The 20,049-nt window shown below is 32.5% G+C and overlaps 1 protein-coding gene across 2 annotated transcripts; it reads right to left on the bottom strand.

Moving 5' to 3' along the window:
* Positions 1–9,422: 9,422 nt before the first annotated feature.
* On the bottom strand, positions 9,423–19,599 carry LOC132708603 (E3 ubiquitin-protein ligase UHRF1-like). Of its 2 annotated transcripts, none has more exons than XM_060681019.1 (11): positions 19,515–19,599; positions 19,030–19,211; positions 18,664–18,965; positions 17,567–17,892; positions 17,321–17,504; positions 16,207–16,438; positions 16,061–16,148; positions 13,560–13,683; positions 13,213–13,495; positions 12,073–12,411; positions 9,423–11,741 (listed from the first exon to the last, which is right to left on the bottom strand). In XM_060681019.1, the coding sequence occupies exons 2-11, from the start codon at positions 19,189–19,191 to the stop codon at positions 11,583–11,585; spliced, it is 2,199 nt and encodes a 732-aa protein (XP_060537002.1). In that variant the 5' UTR covers positions 19,192–19,211; positions 19,515–19,599; the 3' UTR covers positions 9,423–11,582. The 2 variants fall into 2 exon arrangements, with proteins under 2 accessions (XP_060537002.1, XP_060537001.1); XM_060681018.1 differs by lacking the exon at positions 19,515–19,599 and adding an exon at positions 19,284–19,467.
* Between the last annotated feature and the right edge of the window lie 450 nt (positions 19,600–20,049).

Here is a 20,049-nt window from a genome sequence, read left to right as displayed (position 1 = left end):
ATACAACGTATCTCTAAATGAAGTTGAGAAGAGGAAACAAATTTTTATAATTGATTTATATTATATGAAAGTGCTTCAAGAGAAGTATACTTGATACTTTTTTTTTGCGATCAGACTACCTCAGATATATTTACTATTAGATTTTCTTATGGTAAGCTTATTTGGTAAAATGTACATTTTCTTTAAGCATTTTTATGTTGTCTTAATATATGATTACTCTGTAGAAATATTTTTGTAGTAAGACGAATAACAAAAAACTCTTTCCAATTCTCAACTCCATCCAAGGACGCTGTAGAATATTTTAATAGATAAGTCAGTCATTTTAATTATTGGCAGATACCTGAAAAACCTTGTTGCCTACGGGAGTAGGTGGGACACTGACAATGTTATTGATAGTTGTAGAAGAAGCTGAGCTATCTTCATCATTCGGTTGCCACAAACTCTAAAAGTGTAATATAAAATATAAAATAATTTATATTTTAAAAATATAAATATGATATAAAAATATTATTCATAAGAGCATTGTGTTTTATAATTACCGCAGATGTTCCAAGAGACCATGATTCGAAGACAGATGAATAAGTATCTTCTATGATAGTGTCTGTTTCTTCCATAACTTATATATATATATATATATATATATATATATATATATATATATATATATATATATATATATATATATATATATATATATATATATATATATATATATATATATATATATATATATATATATATATATATATATATATTATATATACATTGTTCGAAGTGTTTTCGGAGCGCGAGCATTGAAGATGCCAAGTGAGATTTTGGCGAAACGTCTGCAGGATTCCAGTCGGAGTTCAACAAGCGAACGGATGATATCCCGGAATATAGTGTCATCACATTTTTCCATCCGTGAATCAATACGTGAAAATATACATATAGATGTATATATATATATATATATATATATATATATATATATATATATATATATATATATATATATATATATATATATATATATATATATATATATATATAGCCGTCTACACTATTTGTGAAAATTTGAACATTGTTCTAATTTAACCTCAGTTCAATTATTGAAAATTTTAAGAAAACAATGTTCTATTTTTAATTTTAATGTTTAAATAAAACTTAACCGAAATTGAAGTGCCTCATATTTTGGCAAACAAATGTATATGCAATCTATTAGTAACGTTTTAGGAAATATTTTTAATTCCTTAACAGCTATTTCTACAATGCATTTCATTGAAATGTACTCTGCTTTGAAGTAGCCCGAGATATTTTTTGATGTGATTTTTTTTTTTTAGTAGAATAGAATAGTCGTTTCGTGCGATGTTGTCTTTGAATTATTAGCGGATTTTTTTATTTACTAGGTTCAAATTTTGGGAATATTATGGTCTTTAGTCCTCAGACAGTTTTTAAATATATATTATTATACCGGGTGACAACTAAACTACTTTCCAGGGCAGCATTTTAAAATGGTTTGAGATAAAAATATGCAATTTAGTATGTTGTATGTAGGTTAAATGTTGTAAACATTTGTCGCAAAAAAACAATTGAATTGCGTTTCCGGAAATAACCTCAACTTTTTAATTTTAAATGGAACCCTGTTTTTCTTTGCTAAAGCATTCTAAATAAGTTTTTAAAATATGTCCGTTCAAAAATATGCCAGAATTCTAAAACTTTTTTATTTTATGTAAAGACGAATTAGGCCAAAACCAAAAAATATTACGGCCACTTGCCACTTATTCAAAGCGCAATTCAATAATATATTATATCCGGTGTTTTCATGCCCCAAATGTTCAAAATATTCAACCCTATTAACTTTCCAAATTGTATATTTTTATCTGAAGCCATTTTAAAATGCAGTTGTGGATAGTAGTTTGGCTGCCACTCGGTACATAATGGTTTTATACTTATTGAAAACGGTGTAGATCACACTTAAGTTTTATAAAACCTGTGGAACTCTTAAGAACTTAAGATTATCTTCGTATATGTTTGGCAAAAAAAAAAACAATCAACTATATGGTACGAGAAAATTGAGAAAAGCGATTGCCCCAAGTGCGAACCCTGTGGCACATCGGAAACTCAAGGCCACAAACTAAATACAAAATAAATATAGATCATTACTGAATGCCATAAAAGAGCAAAAAATTAAGTGCGGTTTAATTGCGCCCTCCGTTAAATTTTAAAATATGACGAACTCTTTTCAATTAACGCCAGTAATGATGTTAAGTATTCTGTTTAAGATATCAGACGCTTTAAATATGAATTAAAGAGCAAGAAACGATGGAAATTCGTTTTTAGTAGAGAATACTGTGCAAGTATGCAGTACAAAAATATTCGTCATTTTACTGAAAAAGGTAAACCCTGTCGATATTTACAATTTCCAATTTAATATTTTTTATTTTTACAGATGAAGTTTTACCAATCGTGCACATCTTAACTGGTTATATCAAATATAAAACATTTAGGGCACTTCTTCGTACGTCAGCTGCCATTTTGGCTTTGATTTTGCTATTTGATATTTATTACTTGCCTGAACTGATAACGCACAAAAACTTTTTGGATTATGTTCCATATTTTATGGCAGTCACTTACGTAAGTAAACATTTATGTTCGTGCAAATTTATTCACGGGTCAAGCAAATAGTAAAAATGCAAAAGAGCAATTAAGAAAGACAAAGTTTGACCAATATTTATGTTTTATAAAATCGTGAAAAAAATGTTTATTTTTTAAATGAAACCTTATATTCTTTTCCCAGACACAAAGATGTTTGCGTTTGATCTCCTATATCTTAAAATCTACAGGCTTTAAAGAATCACAAATGCACCTTACATACTTTATTACGAGTTTAGTAGTATTTAATTTTATCGTAATATAATTCTATTACCAACTTGAATATTAGATCTTTTTCATGCTGAATACTAATTGAGTTTTGTCGGTCACTTTTTTTAGATGGCAGTTAGCAACATCTGTTTCCTTCGTTTGAAACCACTAAAACAATTGCAAGATAGGCTAAAAAAAAATTTTTATTGGAGTCTTAAGTCTGCAAGTCCTTGGCTCCAGAACAAAATCCAAAAATACGTACGAAAGTTTCAAATAATATTTGCTCTTAACCTCCTCATATCCGTTATGACTATCGCCATCAACGGGTCATTAATGGAGGATCCACGCAAAGTTTCGATATCGAGCTTTATAGTTTACAGCCACTGGCCTGAATATTACGCAGCCATCAACTATCTGTCACTATTTGCTGCGTTTCCAACCATCCTTAGCGTGGTTTTTCTACCTTACTTTTTTGCCACTTTCATGGTGAATCAAAATTTTCAGCTTTGTTATTTAATAGAGTACATTAATCTGAATCTACAACGCGCCAGAATTTCTTTGGTCTGTTGGAAGAATGGACCGCGTCAAAAGTACGTGGAAGAAAAACTTATGTTCGTGATAAGGCGTTACACAAAGATAAGAATGTAAGTTTTTAGTAGCGTAAGCTTAATGGAAATCTAATACTCTCGAAAAAAATTTAATAAATTTGATATTTAGAAATGTTATATAAATAAACCATGGCTACATTTTGATATGTAAAAATTGAATAGTTGAACTTTCTTTGTATTTTACGGATAAATCCAAGTAGTAAATGATTCTTACTTTTTAAGGAGTTTTCAAAAGACATTTTATGGAAAACCATTTGATAAAAGTAAAGAAAAAACATATTTTCGCTTTTATCGGAAGTACACTGAAAATTCGACTTTGTAGTAAATTTCCGTAAAGACCCCCCACCCCCCTGGAAGTACGATTTTTATTATTCTGTGTTCAATTTAGAATAATTTATATAATAAAGCGTTTTTATGTATCCTCAGGACTTTTTCAGATATCTGTGATGTAAATTTAAAAGACAAACTAAATTGAAAGTGACAAGTGACAATATTTCCGAACGAAACAAATAATGATAGTAACAAATAATTAAATAAAAACCCTTTCCAGTTTAATAATAATATTCAATTGACAATAAATAATACAATAATTTTAAACAATATAAAATAAAACAGCCATAAATTAAATTCTCAAAATATTGTCCATTTTGCATTGACACACAAAATAATACAATACGTTCTTTGAATTCGGGCAAACAATTTTCTATTCTTATTGAAATGATTGCTCTTATAGCCTCATTAATTTTATATGTAAAATCGGCTCATTTTGGGGTGGCGCTTTATAGCCATTTTTTAAAATTTATCGCAAGTAAAAAAAGCCAATTGGTGTCAAGTCAGGTGATTTGGCCGGTCACTTTATAGATATTTAGATAATATCCTGCAATTTGATGCCGGTTTACATTGGAGCAATAATTTATCTCAAGAAATAACAATGTTGGTCAGTTCAGGTTCTCAAGCAAAGTGAAATATCTAAACTGGAACTCTCATTATAAGACCTTTAGTTTGCAGAATAGCTTCAGCTACAGAAGCAGGCGCGTATAGTGATTACTGGTGCTCTCAGCACAACACCTACAGTGAAAACCCAACTAGGGTACCCTCTCTCCCCACACCCTGGAAGGTGAAGCAAGGCAAATCATTATGCGAATACCATCAGATGTGATGCCTAAGATATCAAGACCTTCGCTATAGTGAACCTGCCAAACAGAAATGTGTGGGCCCAGTGTAAGATTGACCTCATGGGGGCAGGATATGAATTGAAATCTGCACAAAGATGCTGGAAAGGAAGCAACTTGAGAGGCAAAGAATTAACTTTTTCTTTTGGAGCTCTGGACCTACAACTCTCATTTATAGAAAACGATCCGAAAAACAGATAGAATGGTCTAAACATGCCTAATGGTTTGTAGCATAATCTGGGGCTTGCTAAGCAGATATACGAGGTCTGACAATTAAGTAATGCAACCGATTTTGTTCATCGGCCTGTGGTAACACTGCGAACCTGTAGTTCCGCCACCGTAATAGCAGATCCCTACTCTACTCTATTCTCTGATCAAAAAGCCCACCGAATGAACATCACTCAAGATTGTCTCGAGCAGGTTGAAAGTGATCCTACTCTTCTCGATCGAGTAATTACTGGTGATGAAAGTTGCTTCTTTCAATATGACCCCGAAAATAAACGACAAAGCCAACAGTGGCTGTCCCCTGGAGCGCCAAGGCCAAAAAAGGCGAGAATGAGCAAGTCCAAAGTAAAAACCATGTTGATTTGTTTCTTAGACAGCAAAGGGGTGGTCACAAAGAGTTCGTACCACCTGGACAGACCGTAAATCAAGTATTGTACCGCAATGTGCTCGAAAGGTTACGAAAAAGGGTGCTCAGAGTGCGTCCAGAGATCGCGAATTCTGCATCACGACAATGCTCCCTGCCACACTGCGTTCAGTATCTCTCAGTTCTTGGCGTCTAAAGGCATCACAACGTTACCGCAACTGCCTTATTCACCGAACTGTCACCCTGCGACTTCTTCTTATTCCCCCATATAAAAAAATTCGTCAAAGGTCGACTTTTTGACGCCGTTGAAGATATCCAAGAATCTGTGACGAGGGTACTAGGAGAGGTCCCACAAGAAAGGTTCCAGAATTGTTGTGTATAGGTGCGGGAGGAGGCTACTTTGAAGGGGATCACATCGATGTACCTTAATTTTTAAATATACTCGATTTTTGAATTTCGTCGCATTACTTAATTGTCAGACATCGTACTGGCTATACACGAGGATCATAAACCCTTTAGTCTGGAGACTAGCTTGGGAAACAGAGGAGGGCAATATGGTGATTACTAGTGCTCTCAGCACAACACCTACAGTGAAAATCCTACTAGGGATACCTCCCCCACCCTGGAGACAGAAGTAAGGCAAAGCATTCTGCGGATACCATCCGATGGGATGCCTAAGATATCAATGGCAGACCTCCCCTATAGTGAACCTGTCAAACAGAAATGAGTGGGCCCAGTGTAAGATTGGCCTCATGGGGTCAAGATATCAATTTAGATCTGCACAAAGATGCTGGAAATGAAGCAACTTGAGCGGCAAAAAATTAACATTTTCTGTTGGAGCTCTAGACTAAAAAAAACATCTACACTGCACAACAGTGATACTCAAATATACCTACACCTTACCAACATGACTGGCACTTTATACGAGGGCAAAAGGGCGAGCCGACGGTTTGTTCGAATTATATTATATTATTATAAAGCACTCCTGTTTGAAACCATTCAGACGACTGAAGGCGTTAACAACAGCCCAGTGCAGTTTCAAAACTGTAAGAAACTGATAAGAGCCATAATGTAGGGACGCCAAAAGTTTATTTATTATTATTAAACGACCATAGAATTTTTCTATTTAGATTTAAGGTTTAACCTAGGGTGAGATTAAATGTTTCGTCATCTGTAAAATAAACTCATTATAATTCTGGTTCACAATATGTATACACGTCATTAAAAAAATATATATCCTCACAAAATAGACACTTCAATGTACAAAAATGTCGAAAACTGGAATAGATACAAAAGTATACGTAACTATGCTTTGTCATCCTTCAGCTGCATATTTAAAATTGGTTACCTGTGAAGATGCCGCTACGATGTGGAAGAATTTAAAAAGAATAAAAAATATTACGTGAAGAACTAAGCCCCCATTTGCAAGATCCACAAATTATCAACAAATATTACTTTTTCCAATACCAGCGCTAATACTGGGTAGATTGAATTTTATAAATCCAATAGGATAAATTACTCCATTTTCGATTTTGTACTACTTTGTACTACTCAAGAAGACATTAGAAGTATCATAAAACAGATGATGATGTTACTTTACTTATGCTCAGACTGTGTCTTTCGGTCATACCGAATCACATTATTCATATCATAAATGTTTGTTTCCGACGGTTGCTTCTCCATCCGGCGTCAATGATCTTAGGCCAATCAGCCTATTATCTGTACTTAGCAAGGTGTTGGATAAGGTCGTTCATCAGCAAGTACTTTCATATACAACTAGTCATAATATAATTCCATGAAACCAGTCAGGTTTTCGGCCAAATCATCGCACGCTTACTGCTTTGGTACATATTAATGACCTACAAATAAATAATTTGGATAAAAACGTTTTAACGATGCTCGCGGATCATGTGTGCTAAATGAAGCACTTCGGTTTCACCGATCCATCCGTATCTTTTATCCAGTCCTATTAAAATAATAGGCAGCAGTTCGTTAGAACTAATATTGGTATATCAGATTTGGGTAACGTTACTTCGGGAGTGCCACAGGGTTCAATTCTTAAACCTCTGTTGTATCTCTTGTACACATTTGATATGTCTAAGGAGATCGAATTTTCTCAAATTCATTCCTATGCTGATAAAACCCAGCTGTTACATTTAACTCAAGTAATTATGATAACGTCGAAGCTAATCTTAGTATGAATCTTAACAGTCTTTCTCAATAGAGTAAAAAACACGATCTTAAGCTAAATTCTAAAAAAAACACAATTATGATATTTGCTCCCCCAGGAAGCTAAAAATTTTTGTGTGATCATATTAAAATGCAATTGGAAAATAAAAATCTTAAATTTATAAATGAAGCAAAAAACTTAGATGCTAATGGATGGTCGATTGAGATATAGTGATCACATTTCTAATCACACATTTCTAATTTATTTAAAAAGACATATGTCCCTCAAAACGTTATAGGCAAATAAACATATATTGAATTTTAAAGTACGAAAAAAAGTTCCGAGGAATGCATCCTTACTAAAGCCATATACTGTCTTCCATTATGTTATCCATTCTTAACCGTTGCTGATAAAACCAGGTTACATAAAAGACAGAACAGCTGTGTCCGATTCGTTTATGGTTTGAGAAAGCTTGAACGTATATCAAAAAAAATATTTTTCTACTCCCGTTTGTAAAATACCTAATTACACACCGATCTAGCTTGCGGGAAGCCACGTCAGTTTCGTTTCCCACAGATCCGAACCACTTCGGACATTTCCCCGATTTTACCGCACCGGTTTGGGAGCAATCGGATGTTTTCGAAGATATCTCCCATGCCTTGAATTTTGACGTTTGTCAATTCTGACCGCCATGTCAGTGAATGTATTCGTGTTGCTTTGCGAAAATGTACCCAAAAACTATTGGCCGTAGAAAAAGTATAGTATGCAACACGTTCGGTCAACTTTTTAGATCACTCGTTTTTATTAAACACTCGCTCCGCTCGTGCCAAAAAACTAGTGAGTCAAATACCGTTTACCGCACTTGTTGCATAATATACTATTACCAACGTACCTGAAAGATACTTTAGCGTTTTGGTATAAAATTCACAATACTCCTTTAAGGCAAAAAATATTCCGGTTATGCTCTAGCACGATTCTTGTACGTTTGAACGCTGCTTTAGCTATAATGCCATTAAACTTTATAAGAATTATAATATTTTGAATCCAGCTCAGTAGTAGTATTTAGGAAAAAAAATTAAGGTCCATTTATCGGAATTACAAAAGTTTCTCTCCTAAGCAAATTAATATTTTACCAATAATGAATTTTATTATTATTATAGCTTGTTGTTTCATTATTATTGTAATATTCGGTTAATGTTGAACAGCTGAGATCAAGATGTTAAACTAGACTTGGTCGTTTGAGATATGTAACTAACCAAAACTATATTAGTTTGTATTGGTATTAAATAATTTTACAAACTTATATAAAATGATAAGTAAGAACGAAAAATAACAAATTCCCAATATATAATTATCAGGCAACGATTTGTGAAAAAAAAAATCACAAATAAATAGTAAAAGCCCCTCAACCTTTCTCTTAAAATGGCGCATGTGGAATAGGATTATAGAAATTTGTTGATCACGTCGAAAGTGAATTGATAAAAAAAAACAAATAAGCAACTCCATTCCGTCGAAATGGTTTATAATGTTGCCCAAAGAGATGATCCAACATAAGTTTTTGAACTTTTTTTTGCATATTTCAGTAGCGTATTTACCCAACCAAACAACGTCCAAGTAGATAAGAGCCTTGATTCTCAACCACTTTTCACACTTAGTTTTATCGACAGAAAAGGTCACTTCAATTTTTGCCAAAAAATGCTCCACCATCACCATCTCATTAGAAATCGGATTCAATCCCATTAGCATTCTCTGCACTTTTGCAAAACTTTTTGGAAAGCTTTGTTTACAAACATATTTTCTCCGTATTCAAAAGACAAATTGTAGATGAACAGCATGGGTATGTGAAAAGTAGATTGATGTCTACTCTGATTCTAGCAAGACCTTCAAGAAAATAAATCATACAATCTGGGTTTCAATTGTTGCTGAGATAGGGGGGATATAAATCACTATGTTAATGTGCTCGACTGTTCTTTCAACTTGGTGTCCCCAAGGACAAAATAAAACTGTTTCATTAACTGCGAAAGGCTTTTATTCAAAGATGATTTTAAAAGCTACTTTATGATTTATTGCTTAGCTGACTGTTTTAAAGAGTCCCAGCTGATCTGTATTTTACAATCAATTCAATAAATTTATTCTATTTTATATTTATAGCGAATCTAGTTGAGACTTTCTTTGCGCAGTGAGTACGTTTTTATCCTTTATAAGGTAAGATCTGAAAAAAAGACAGAACTACCCAGTGCACAAGGAAGATTGACTCCCTCTTACGCTTTTTAAAAAATAAAAATCAATTTATAGCAAATTTATTCAATCCAAAATAGAAATAATTGTTTTCACATGTCAATTTATAAATATTTTAAGGAATATAATAGGAAAGTTTATGCTGGAGGTGTACTTCGCTATGTTCAAAAATTACCTGGACATTATACAAGCTATGTGTCTCATTATAGTATAGGCTGTAGAAACGTTTTTGGAAAGAAAATTGAATATGCTGATATTTTGTATCTCATATTATAGACAACTTGTGATATACATGAGAAACATCTGACTCTTGGAAGTGATTGCGTTTGCGTTTGTGCAGTCTACCTGTACAGGTGAAAATTTCGAATTTTAAATCATTTTAAGCAGATTTTTTTTGGTTTTTACTTTTTTTACATTCTTTTAGCAATTTAAATATCTAAAATTAAATAATAAAATTGTAACCTCTGTATTCTTATGGAGATAATCATAAAAGCACTTTAATATTTTGTAATTAAAAAAGACTGCATATTTAAAATGTTTATTTAACATTATTTAAAGCCAAAAAACTGTCAATTTCATTCATGCATATTTTACATATTTTTATTTGTGTAATTTCAATTATAATTTTTTTGGAAGAACACTAATCGTAAAATAAAAACAAATACTCAATCACATGGACGACACCATCTTAAAAAATGGCACCTGTAACGCTCTGTCTCAAAAAGGCATATATTAATTTAGACTTTAATAAATCAAAATATTTCTCACCCTCTGATATCATAAAATAATATTAAAATTTCAGCTGCACGAGGATGGTATGAATTTTTTTTTGTGTCAATTTAAATTTTTGTGTATAAAAATTTATTTGAAAAAAACTGCTTAAAATGATTTAAATTTCGATATTTTCAACAGGTGGCTGCAACTTCCATGTGCGTATGTATACCAAGAGTCATCCACAATATGATATACAATGAATCAGTCTATCTTTTTCAAAAAAACTGTCATATTATTTACAATTCCCCTGGATTCTTCATGCGTCAGTTGCTGATCAATAGAATTAGTTGACATTTGGGCCAATAACTAGGCGAAACGTCAACAAACTGTATTTGTCAACAATCGACGCAGGAGGAATTCAAGAGAATTGTAAATAATATAATTTTCTGGACTTTGCGACCTCCTTTGGCTTCCAGAATTGCCTAGTTTGTATACTATCCAGCCACTTTACAAACTACACAAGATATGTCTATCAAATTAACTATAAACTAAAGAGGACTAGTAAAAATTTTGTGTACTTTGTATTTTGGTGAGCAATCTTACATAGTTTATAAATTAGCTTGAATAGTAGTTCATATAATATCCAGCTAGCTTTTAAACTACTCAAATAAACACTCCGCTGGTAAAATATACATTCTCATAGGGCCATATAGTTTCAGAACAGAAAACCAGCTAAAGAAAATATAGGTACTAGCTATACCTATTAATTGTTAACTGCTCTTTCATCACGTGCTTGCAATTGCTGTGAAACTTGTTCTATGCACGAATTTTATAAATAAATTATTCAAATCATTATCATATTAATAAAATTGACCCCGTTCAATGCCTATGCATGAGAATTTGGTGTCGCTAAGGTTTAAGGCTACCTTGGACTGGCCACCATTGCCTCGATCACTAAGGCTTCGAGACATTTGAAACAGCATCAACCATACACTCTGCAGTGGAGCAACACTAACTTCAAAAAATTCTAAAAAATTAAATAATACTGAGTTGCAGCACAACATATTATAACAACCAGTTCGACCGTGCTTTTGACGAAAATGGAAGAAATTAGAACTTACTGACCTGGTTATTATAATCTAGGCTTGCAGTTCATAACATCGAATCACTAGCCTTACGGTAAAGTAAACTCGCAATTAACTAAAGCTGAGCAAAGGAATATTGAAATAATAAATCAATACTTAAATTTAATGGGTCTTGTAGCCCGGGAAAAGCAAATTCAGCGCACTTCTTAGGTTGGTATTGACCTGCTCCCCCATAACCAAGTCCTTCTCAAAACGTTCCCTGCAATAGGGGCACGAATACAAATTCAACAAGCAGCAGTTGAAGTATTCTTTCAAGCATGCCTAAAAAACGTTGTGCAAATAAAAACAATTAAAATAGTTGAATGAGTTCAGCCAATATTTGGTCGAAGTTAACAGCTATAATGATTTTTTTTAGAAAACATTATTTTTTTCGAACACTTACATAACTAACCAAAATTAACAAAATTCATCACAAAATCTATAATCATTAAGTCTAGGTAATTTATAACTTTAAAACGCCATTCAATTAGGCTGAAAATAAGTTTAATAAGCATGAGTTATATTAATATTTTTAAAATGTTTTAATTTAAATAATAAATTTTGTTTTCTAAACCAACCATTATACAATAAAAATAAGATCCTAGACTCTTACCTGACAGAAATTATGGCCGCACTGCCCTGTAACCGGTTGGAAAACCAGCTCCAAGCAGATGACGCACCTAAATGTTTCCTCGACTTTATCTAGGAATTTCTTCCTTCCCTCTTTCAGAACGCTCTGGCACTCTGACCACATCTTCTCGTTTATTTTGTCTGCCGTTATAGCATTTTTCACTTTCACGTCCAATGCATAAGCTTCGAGTCTTGGGAACTTGTTTTTAATCTTGTCGCCGGACTCATTACCGCGTTTGCGTTTCGAGGATTTTGAATTTTCTTGGTTAGCAGATTCCGCCCTTTGTTTTGCCTCCTGGGCTTCCAAGAATCCCGGGGGATACTGAAATGGTTGACAACTGAGAGATCTGATTACATTATTTATTTCTTATGCATCCTCTTTGTACAACAACTCAAACTATCCTTGATCAAAAAAAAGAACTACTAGTCAAATCGATCTACTTTGAAACACACCATACTGCAACATAAGAATTTCTGAGAAACATGTTAGAATTTGAGAAACAAGTGAAAAGTTAGGGCAAAAACAAAATTTCTGAGAAACATCAGAATTGCTGACAAGTCAGTATTTCTGGGAACTATGTCAGAATTTCGAACAAGTCAGAACTTCTGAAAAACAAGTCAGAATTTCTGAAATAGGAGTCAGAATGTATGCTATAAGTCTCTAATAAGGGACATTGCGAATCGAAACATCAGTCGCTGGTTTTGGAAATACAGGGCGATAAATGTTTTAATTTTATTCTGATTTTTTTCATTAATTTGGAAAATTTTTACAGTATAATAATAAAAAGTGGAAGTTTTAAGTATTTTGACATGACAATTACCAATGTAAAACTACTTGCACGTTTCTCCTAGCGGGCGCTAGTTACACCACAATATTTAGATAAATCAAATCTTTTTTTTTTTTAATGAAAGATAATAGTAATCTGAAAGAACTCTGTAGGTTTTCGACTTAATTAATAAAGATAAAGAGGTACGCCGAATAATGAAAAACTAATATTTAATAATAACAATTTCGATAACAGTAATGGAAAAAACACTTTAAGTAAAATGTTAAGATTTAATAACATTTTGACTTGTTCCTCAGAAATTGTGCAACATTACAGCATTATGTAAAGCTACTCACAATCATGTCGAAAGTCTTAGCGTCGCTCTCCCACGGCGCAGGCGCGGGATCGTCCCTCCTCAAAAGGTACCTCCACACCAAGTACCCGGATTTGCCCTTTACGGGAAAATACTTCACCACTTTGTAGAGGCCGTCGTATCTGAAACCGTCCTCGGGAGCGAACTTGGAATGTTTTTTAAGCTTGTAGCTCCTGACGACGCGAACGGGTCTGCCTTTTTTCCAATCTTTGGACTCGGCACCGTTTTTCTTGTCGAACGGGGCGTTGCAATTCAGCGCTAAAGCTCTAAAGAATAAAGTAAGTCGCGTTTTAAGTACACTGAGATGTTGACATTAAACGAGGTACTGACTTATTGGTACGTGTCAGTTCTTGATCGAAACTTTGATGGCCGATCCTTTTGTTTCCGCTTAGATCTCGGCCTCCCGATCCAGTATAATAAAACTCATTTCCATTGTCCACGTCGTCTTCGTAACCTAAAGAAAATATAGATCGAGCTCTCTAAGAATACTTACACATTCTGGTCAAAATACAATGTTTTAAAAAAGTTTTATTTGAATTTATTTATTTATATAAAACATTAAACAAAACATTGTACTCTGATAAAAAAAAAAACAAGTCAACAATATGTTTTTGTACTTAACTTTAATTACCTATTGCATCCTATAGCTAACTCTTTGCACAATGTTCCAAATTGTGGCTTTTGGTTAGTTAGTTATCTAAATAAATGTTACACTGCATTTAGTTGCTGCATTTACGAAAGCTGTCAATTTAGAATGGCTTTGCAGTAAAGTCTGCTTTTATAACCAACACTTCCACTTTCTTTAAACTGGTTCAACATTCTCTTCAAAAAATTAAAACTAACCAAAACATATGTGTTGGGATGATTTCTTTCCTGTGAGTTTAGACCCGACAAGCCGATAAACAATTTTGATGGCATTCTTCAAGAGTAAAAATCATATTAATACTCTCTTCTTTTGGGAATACTGTTATTTGCACTGAACAACACATCCACACATGAGACAAAACAAACAAGTCAAAATAAATTTTTTTATTTAGTGTTTGCTATCATAAATGACTTATAGAAATCATAATATACTTTATAATTTTAAATTTTAGGCATTTTGCATTAATTAAATCATCCTTAAATAATAACAAAAAAAAATTCTGAAAAAAATATATCTAATAATCTAAATTTAGAGTTTGTAGAATACGTCTAACCAACCTCAACCAATTTTGATTAATAGCTCACCAAGAGTGCTACCTAAGCATAAGTATTATAAAATTAAATTAACTTTATATGTAATGATAGAATTTACAACAAACTCACTTGGCATTTACGGTTATAAAATACACTTTTTTATTTTCTTTTTCCAATTTGACTTTAATTGTCATTTTTTATTTAGTATTTAGTGTTAAACATGACCTTTTCTATTAAGAAATTCACTTTGTTTTGTTTAAGCAAAAAATATAATTTTTATGTCCGTTTTGAACATTTATGGAATTTGTGAAATTTATATTTAATTATTTAACACTAAAAGGTTATTGAAAAGTACATTCCCTAGTTTTAAAAAAATGGCCTTCAATTTAAATTAATGTCTTAATTTGTGACCCTGCATAAAACAAGAAGTTTTTATAATTGGGATATAAAATATGGTCTAAAATTAGATTACATTTAGACAAAACTCAAATAATTACAAAAACCTTAAAATTTAGGTAACAAAAACCTTATTGAAACACTTATCTTGATTGCAAAATACAAAAATGCTTTTTTTTTAAACTACCAGTTTGATACTTTTTACATTTTATGGACAACCTGTACAAGCTGATTCATTGTAAATGTTCATCACACTCTAACTTTTTTATTTTACATTAAAAAAAGATATAAACAACAATTGTAGAGTTTACGTGTAGAATATTACATACTAGTAGATCAACATTTTTTAAAAAATTGGAAACCCCGTAAAAATATATAACATGTTATAGATATTTTTTACATTCAGGATAAAATTAGCCAAAATTAAAATCAACACTCGTTTTTCAAAATTCGATAAAATTAAAATAATATCAATGATTTGAAATCCTTATTGGATAATTAAAGCTTTGATAAGTTGAAAGCGTAATATATCCAATCAATTAAAATATATTTTTATTTTCTATACATTAAACAAATATCGCCATCGCTATTTGCATTTTTGTCTTTTTTTTTGTACAAAACGATAAAATTTCGAATTTTGTGTCAATTAAAAACACTATTATTTTATAGGCTATAATTGTCATAATTAAACAAAAGAGGTAACGTTATGAGCGACGATTTCATTTTTGGCTAATTCCGACCTTAATGTAAAAAATAACTATAACATATTATATATTTTTGAAATCTTGTATTAAACTTTTTGTTCTAAAATGTAAAGTTACAGGGGGTAACATTTACAATAGATCATTAAGTACAATATGAAAGCAATTTTAAAAAGTAACCATAATAGCAAAGAGCCAAGTTGAATCAACAAAAAAAATCAAAATAAATAGGAACTAAAAGTTCAGATTTTCAAGAAATTATATATTTTGAGATGACAATTGTTTCGACAACACCGTGTCTTTATCACATTTGATAAAGACAGGTGTTGTCGAAACAAATGTCATGTCAAAATATATAATTTCGTGAAAATCTGAACTTTTAGTTCTTATTTATTTTGATAAATGGATTTTCATCAAGTAAAAGCCACCTCAGTTCAAAAAAAAAAATTGTTTTATTATTATATTGAATTAAGTAAATCTCCTAATACTCTAAGACTAGAGACGCCAAGAGAAGTTTGTACTCATAGTATAAAAAATACGTAGTAGTTCACTTACCACCAGAAAGAACTATACTGTATGCACAATCTGCTTCCTGTCCGTGAATTCCAGCAACGGGCGGCCGATGTACACCAGATTCAGCAACCTGAAAAATGAAAAATTCAATCCAGATTATTTCCCATAGGCTCTACAAAAGAACTAACTCCATGTCTGAACTTCCAGCAAAATCCAACCTCGACGTTCGGTATGGCCCCCACGTGGGATTTCTTCACCAGATTATTGTGTTTGGTGAGTCCCGCACATGCCATTCCTTTCCCCCAATCTCGTGTGGTTTCTTTTTGTTTACTCGGCATTTTTTCCCTCTTTTTGCTAGGTTTGATCTTCTCGCCAGGCTTTACAATTTTTGAGTCGTCGGTTTTACAAGATGGACAGTACCTTTAATAATAAAATGAATAAGTTATCAAATAGGAAAATATTAATATGAAAGAAATAAAAATTAACCCCTACATTGGGCTATAAAAATAGCGTGATGTACTGAAAAGTTCAACATTAATTTCATGTTTCTCAAGCAAGGTGATAAAACATCAACTGGCAAACTAGCATCATAAGCATGGGATAGTTCAAGGTAAAAAAGTGCTAGGTCTCTTTTTAGATCTACTGTAGGCCTTCTACACTGTGGCATATCCAGTCCTGTTCCAACGAATGGACTATTTAGGAATAAAAGAAACCCCCAACAATTTAGTTAAATTATATTTGGAAAGAGAACAATGTATTAAAATTTTGGGAGAAGTAAGCAAGCGGAGGGGAACAGAGTTTGGTGTGCCACAGGGCTTCCAACACTCCTCTTCAACATACACAAGGATGCCATATTAACTGAATTCAATTCACATGTGATTGTTTCGAGACAATACAGAAAACACAAAAATGGTAGTAGAGATTGAAGGATTAAAAGCAAGTTTAATATCACTGTAGTTTTAGCCAACCAGTCTCAAACTTACAACCATTCTAGAATGTTATTTTTGTTATTTAAATATATAATGTATCTAAGTGTATCTTTTTTTTTCTTTTTTGCTTTATTGCTAGATTTATCAGAATTACTTTAAATGTAAAATTAATTAGTCCGAGGTAATTAATTTAGAAAAATACTTTTGAAAGTTATGTAATTTACTATTATATTATATTAAAAGGAAGTGCTATTATTGAACAACTTCAATCCAAGCACAACTCAAGCCTTGTTTTTCAAATTTGAAAAATAAAAGGAAACTGTTATTTAAATAAATATATACCTTTTTAAACTTCTTAATAGGTTCAACTCACCAGTCACCATCAGGTATCCCATCCAGAGGAGGATCCAAGCAAAATATGTGAAAGCCTGCATCACACTCGTCACACAAAAGCAACTTATCATAATCGCTCTTGCCACTGCAGACGTGACAGCCACAAAATTTACAAACTTTCTGCCTATTGTCCATGCACTTTTCACAGTGCACTGGGTAGATTCCTGTAAATGTATTTCCAATTGCAAATTTACAGTCAGAAACCAGCAATTGCTCGACTACTCACTTGGTTTTTCATTATTTAAATTAGCATTGTTACGGTTTTCCAACAATTGCGGCTCTTCTATGCGCATGATCTCTTGAATAAACTTAATATTGCATTCCATTGTAGTTTCGTCATCTAGTAAAGTTCCTACAATATCGAGCGAACCCACTTCTTTCAAAATGCAATCGTACCAAAACCCTCTCGAGGTTGGGGTGTCCTTATTGTAATTAACCAAAACTTTCATGCCTGGCTTTAGCTCTGGGATTTTGTAAGTGTAATAGCTGCGAGGTCTAATATTGCTGAACTTAGCATTGTCAGTATATGGAAAAACAGACACATGATCTTCACTAAAAAAAAAAAAAATTATCTTTATCCCATGAAAAATAGAAACTCAAAAAATAACATAACTTTAAAATCGTTACAATCACAACAACAACATAATAATATCACCTAAACATAAATGCTACATATCACCAGAGTCAGCTATGGGACCCAAAAGTTTTTAGAAAATTTTTAAATATACAATAATACAATCTTTATTGGATGAAGATACTGAGATCAATTTACGCAGAAGGACATAAAAAACTGGCAAGGCCCTTTTGATTTTAAGATTTCATGCACCTGACACCTAATACACTGTCTCTGAGCCATGTTATATCCAAATATTGCTATAACATGATGACTTACCCCTGTTCTGTCTTAAATAGGTCCTTTATTCCACACCTTCTGTATTTTACATTTGTTAAAATTTGAAACTAAGGCATAGACAGTACCAAACTTTCCCAAAGTATTTTTAAAAAATAAATTTGAAGAGTTTTTAAATTTGTATATTATCAGGTTATCCATAGCACATATTTTTTACAATAAATTTTTTAAAAGTCCAGGGTTTTGCATTTTGAAAGTCTTATATATTTAATGGTTATATGATGAAAAAATGTAAAGTAAGATCGAGGGAAAACGCGGTCCCAGACGTCGACAATGCTCTTGGGTGAAGAACATCAGAGACTGGACTGGTTTTGACTCACACATATTACTAAGAAAAGCATAAAAAATGGAAGAATTTGCAATAATTGAATGGCACATTAAGAAGAAGAAAATAACTTACTAAAATTACATACTTTTTGACCTCAAACAGAAGATCAGATTCCTCATTACTGTCTTTCCCAATGGGCTTAGATATCCTTGTAATGGTCCCTTCGGACCAATTTCCCATATCCATCCATTTTGTGTCAACTTTATCCCCAACTTTATAAAAAGCAGACACCGCATCTTCAACCTCTGTTGTGGTCTTCTCCTTTGGTTCCTCGACTGTTTTGCTATGGCCAGGAACTGCGTCATCTTCTACCACATGCTTTTTAAACACCGTTATAACATCATTTGGCACAACGGCGTATTCAAAAAGCTGTTGCTTGTCATGCAACTGTAAAACATAATACCAATGAAGTAAATGCAATAAATGAATCATCAAAAAAAACTCAAGTTACCTCTTTCCCTTTATAAAACAACCGTTGTAAGGTTGTGTTGATATGGATCTCAGCCTCAATGGCCTTTTTAAGATCCAAAACGAATGCTCTCTTGGAAATCGTAATCACAAGTTCTCTTTTCTCGACCTCTTTCAACCAGTCTGCTTTAATGCGGACATACATCTTGAAAACACCGGCAAAATCTTTCAAAACAAAAACTATTATTGCTCGGCACACAAACAAAACAATTTTCACTGTTAGCTAAGCTAGTTCACCTTATTTCAGTAATCCGGCGCAGAAACCACTCTAAGTAACCTACTTCACTAGTAATTAATAAATATTTATATTTTAACAACCAAAACCTTAGTTTTCTAACCGTTTTACAGTTTTGTACCACCAAAACGAAAAAAATAGAATAAGGGAACTCAGTAAAACAATTGGTAAGTTTTGTCGTTGCACAGTGGAATGTTCTAGAAAATTTTGTCTATCACTATAAATCAACATACCTTTTTATCCAAAAGTAAAATGTAACTGCCGCAACTCCAGGATTATTGACCAAACGCAATAAAAAGTTTATAAATAAAATCTAATAGGCAACAAAGAAATAAAGGTAATCGCTTAGGCGTGGCGCCATCTGTGAACAAAAATCAATAATTATCGATGCTGTCCAATTTACAGAATTCGATTCCCTGGTTCCAATAACGCCACGTCACTCTAGTATCTAAGTTTTCAAACAATTTTTTATATTTATCCTGGCGGAACCAGCAGAATATAAGATTTCTAAACCTCTTTAGCTAAAATATGACAAAAATCAATAACAACCCTCTTTATTCCTCGGTAGTAACAGCAAATTGAAAGGCGGATGCTGATTATGTTGTATAAAATGATGGCAAGCCCATATAATAATAATAAAGATTTGGTTTTTTTATACTTATTTGATACAATTTTGTTGGTTTTCTATAAATGTTGCGACGACAACTGTTATTGTTTTCCAAATGATCAATATTTCAATGAATGATGTTTACCTTTATTAAAATACCT

Source organism: Cylas formicarius, unplaced genomic scaffold (genome assembly GCF_029955315.1).
Source record: "Cylas formicarius isolate icCylForm1 unplaced genomic scaffold, icCylForm1.1 PGA_scaffold_12__32_contigs__length_19106922, whole genome shotgun sequence".
Classification (NCBI taxonomy): Eukaryota; Metazoa; Arthropoda; class Insecta; order Coleoptera; family Brentidae; genus Cylas; species Cylas formicarius.
The sequence above is the reverse complement of the archived record's forward strand: the minus strand, read 5'-3'. Positions and strand labels throughout refer to the sequence as shown.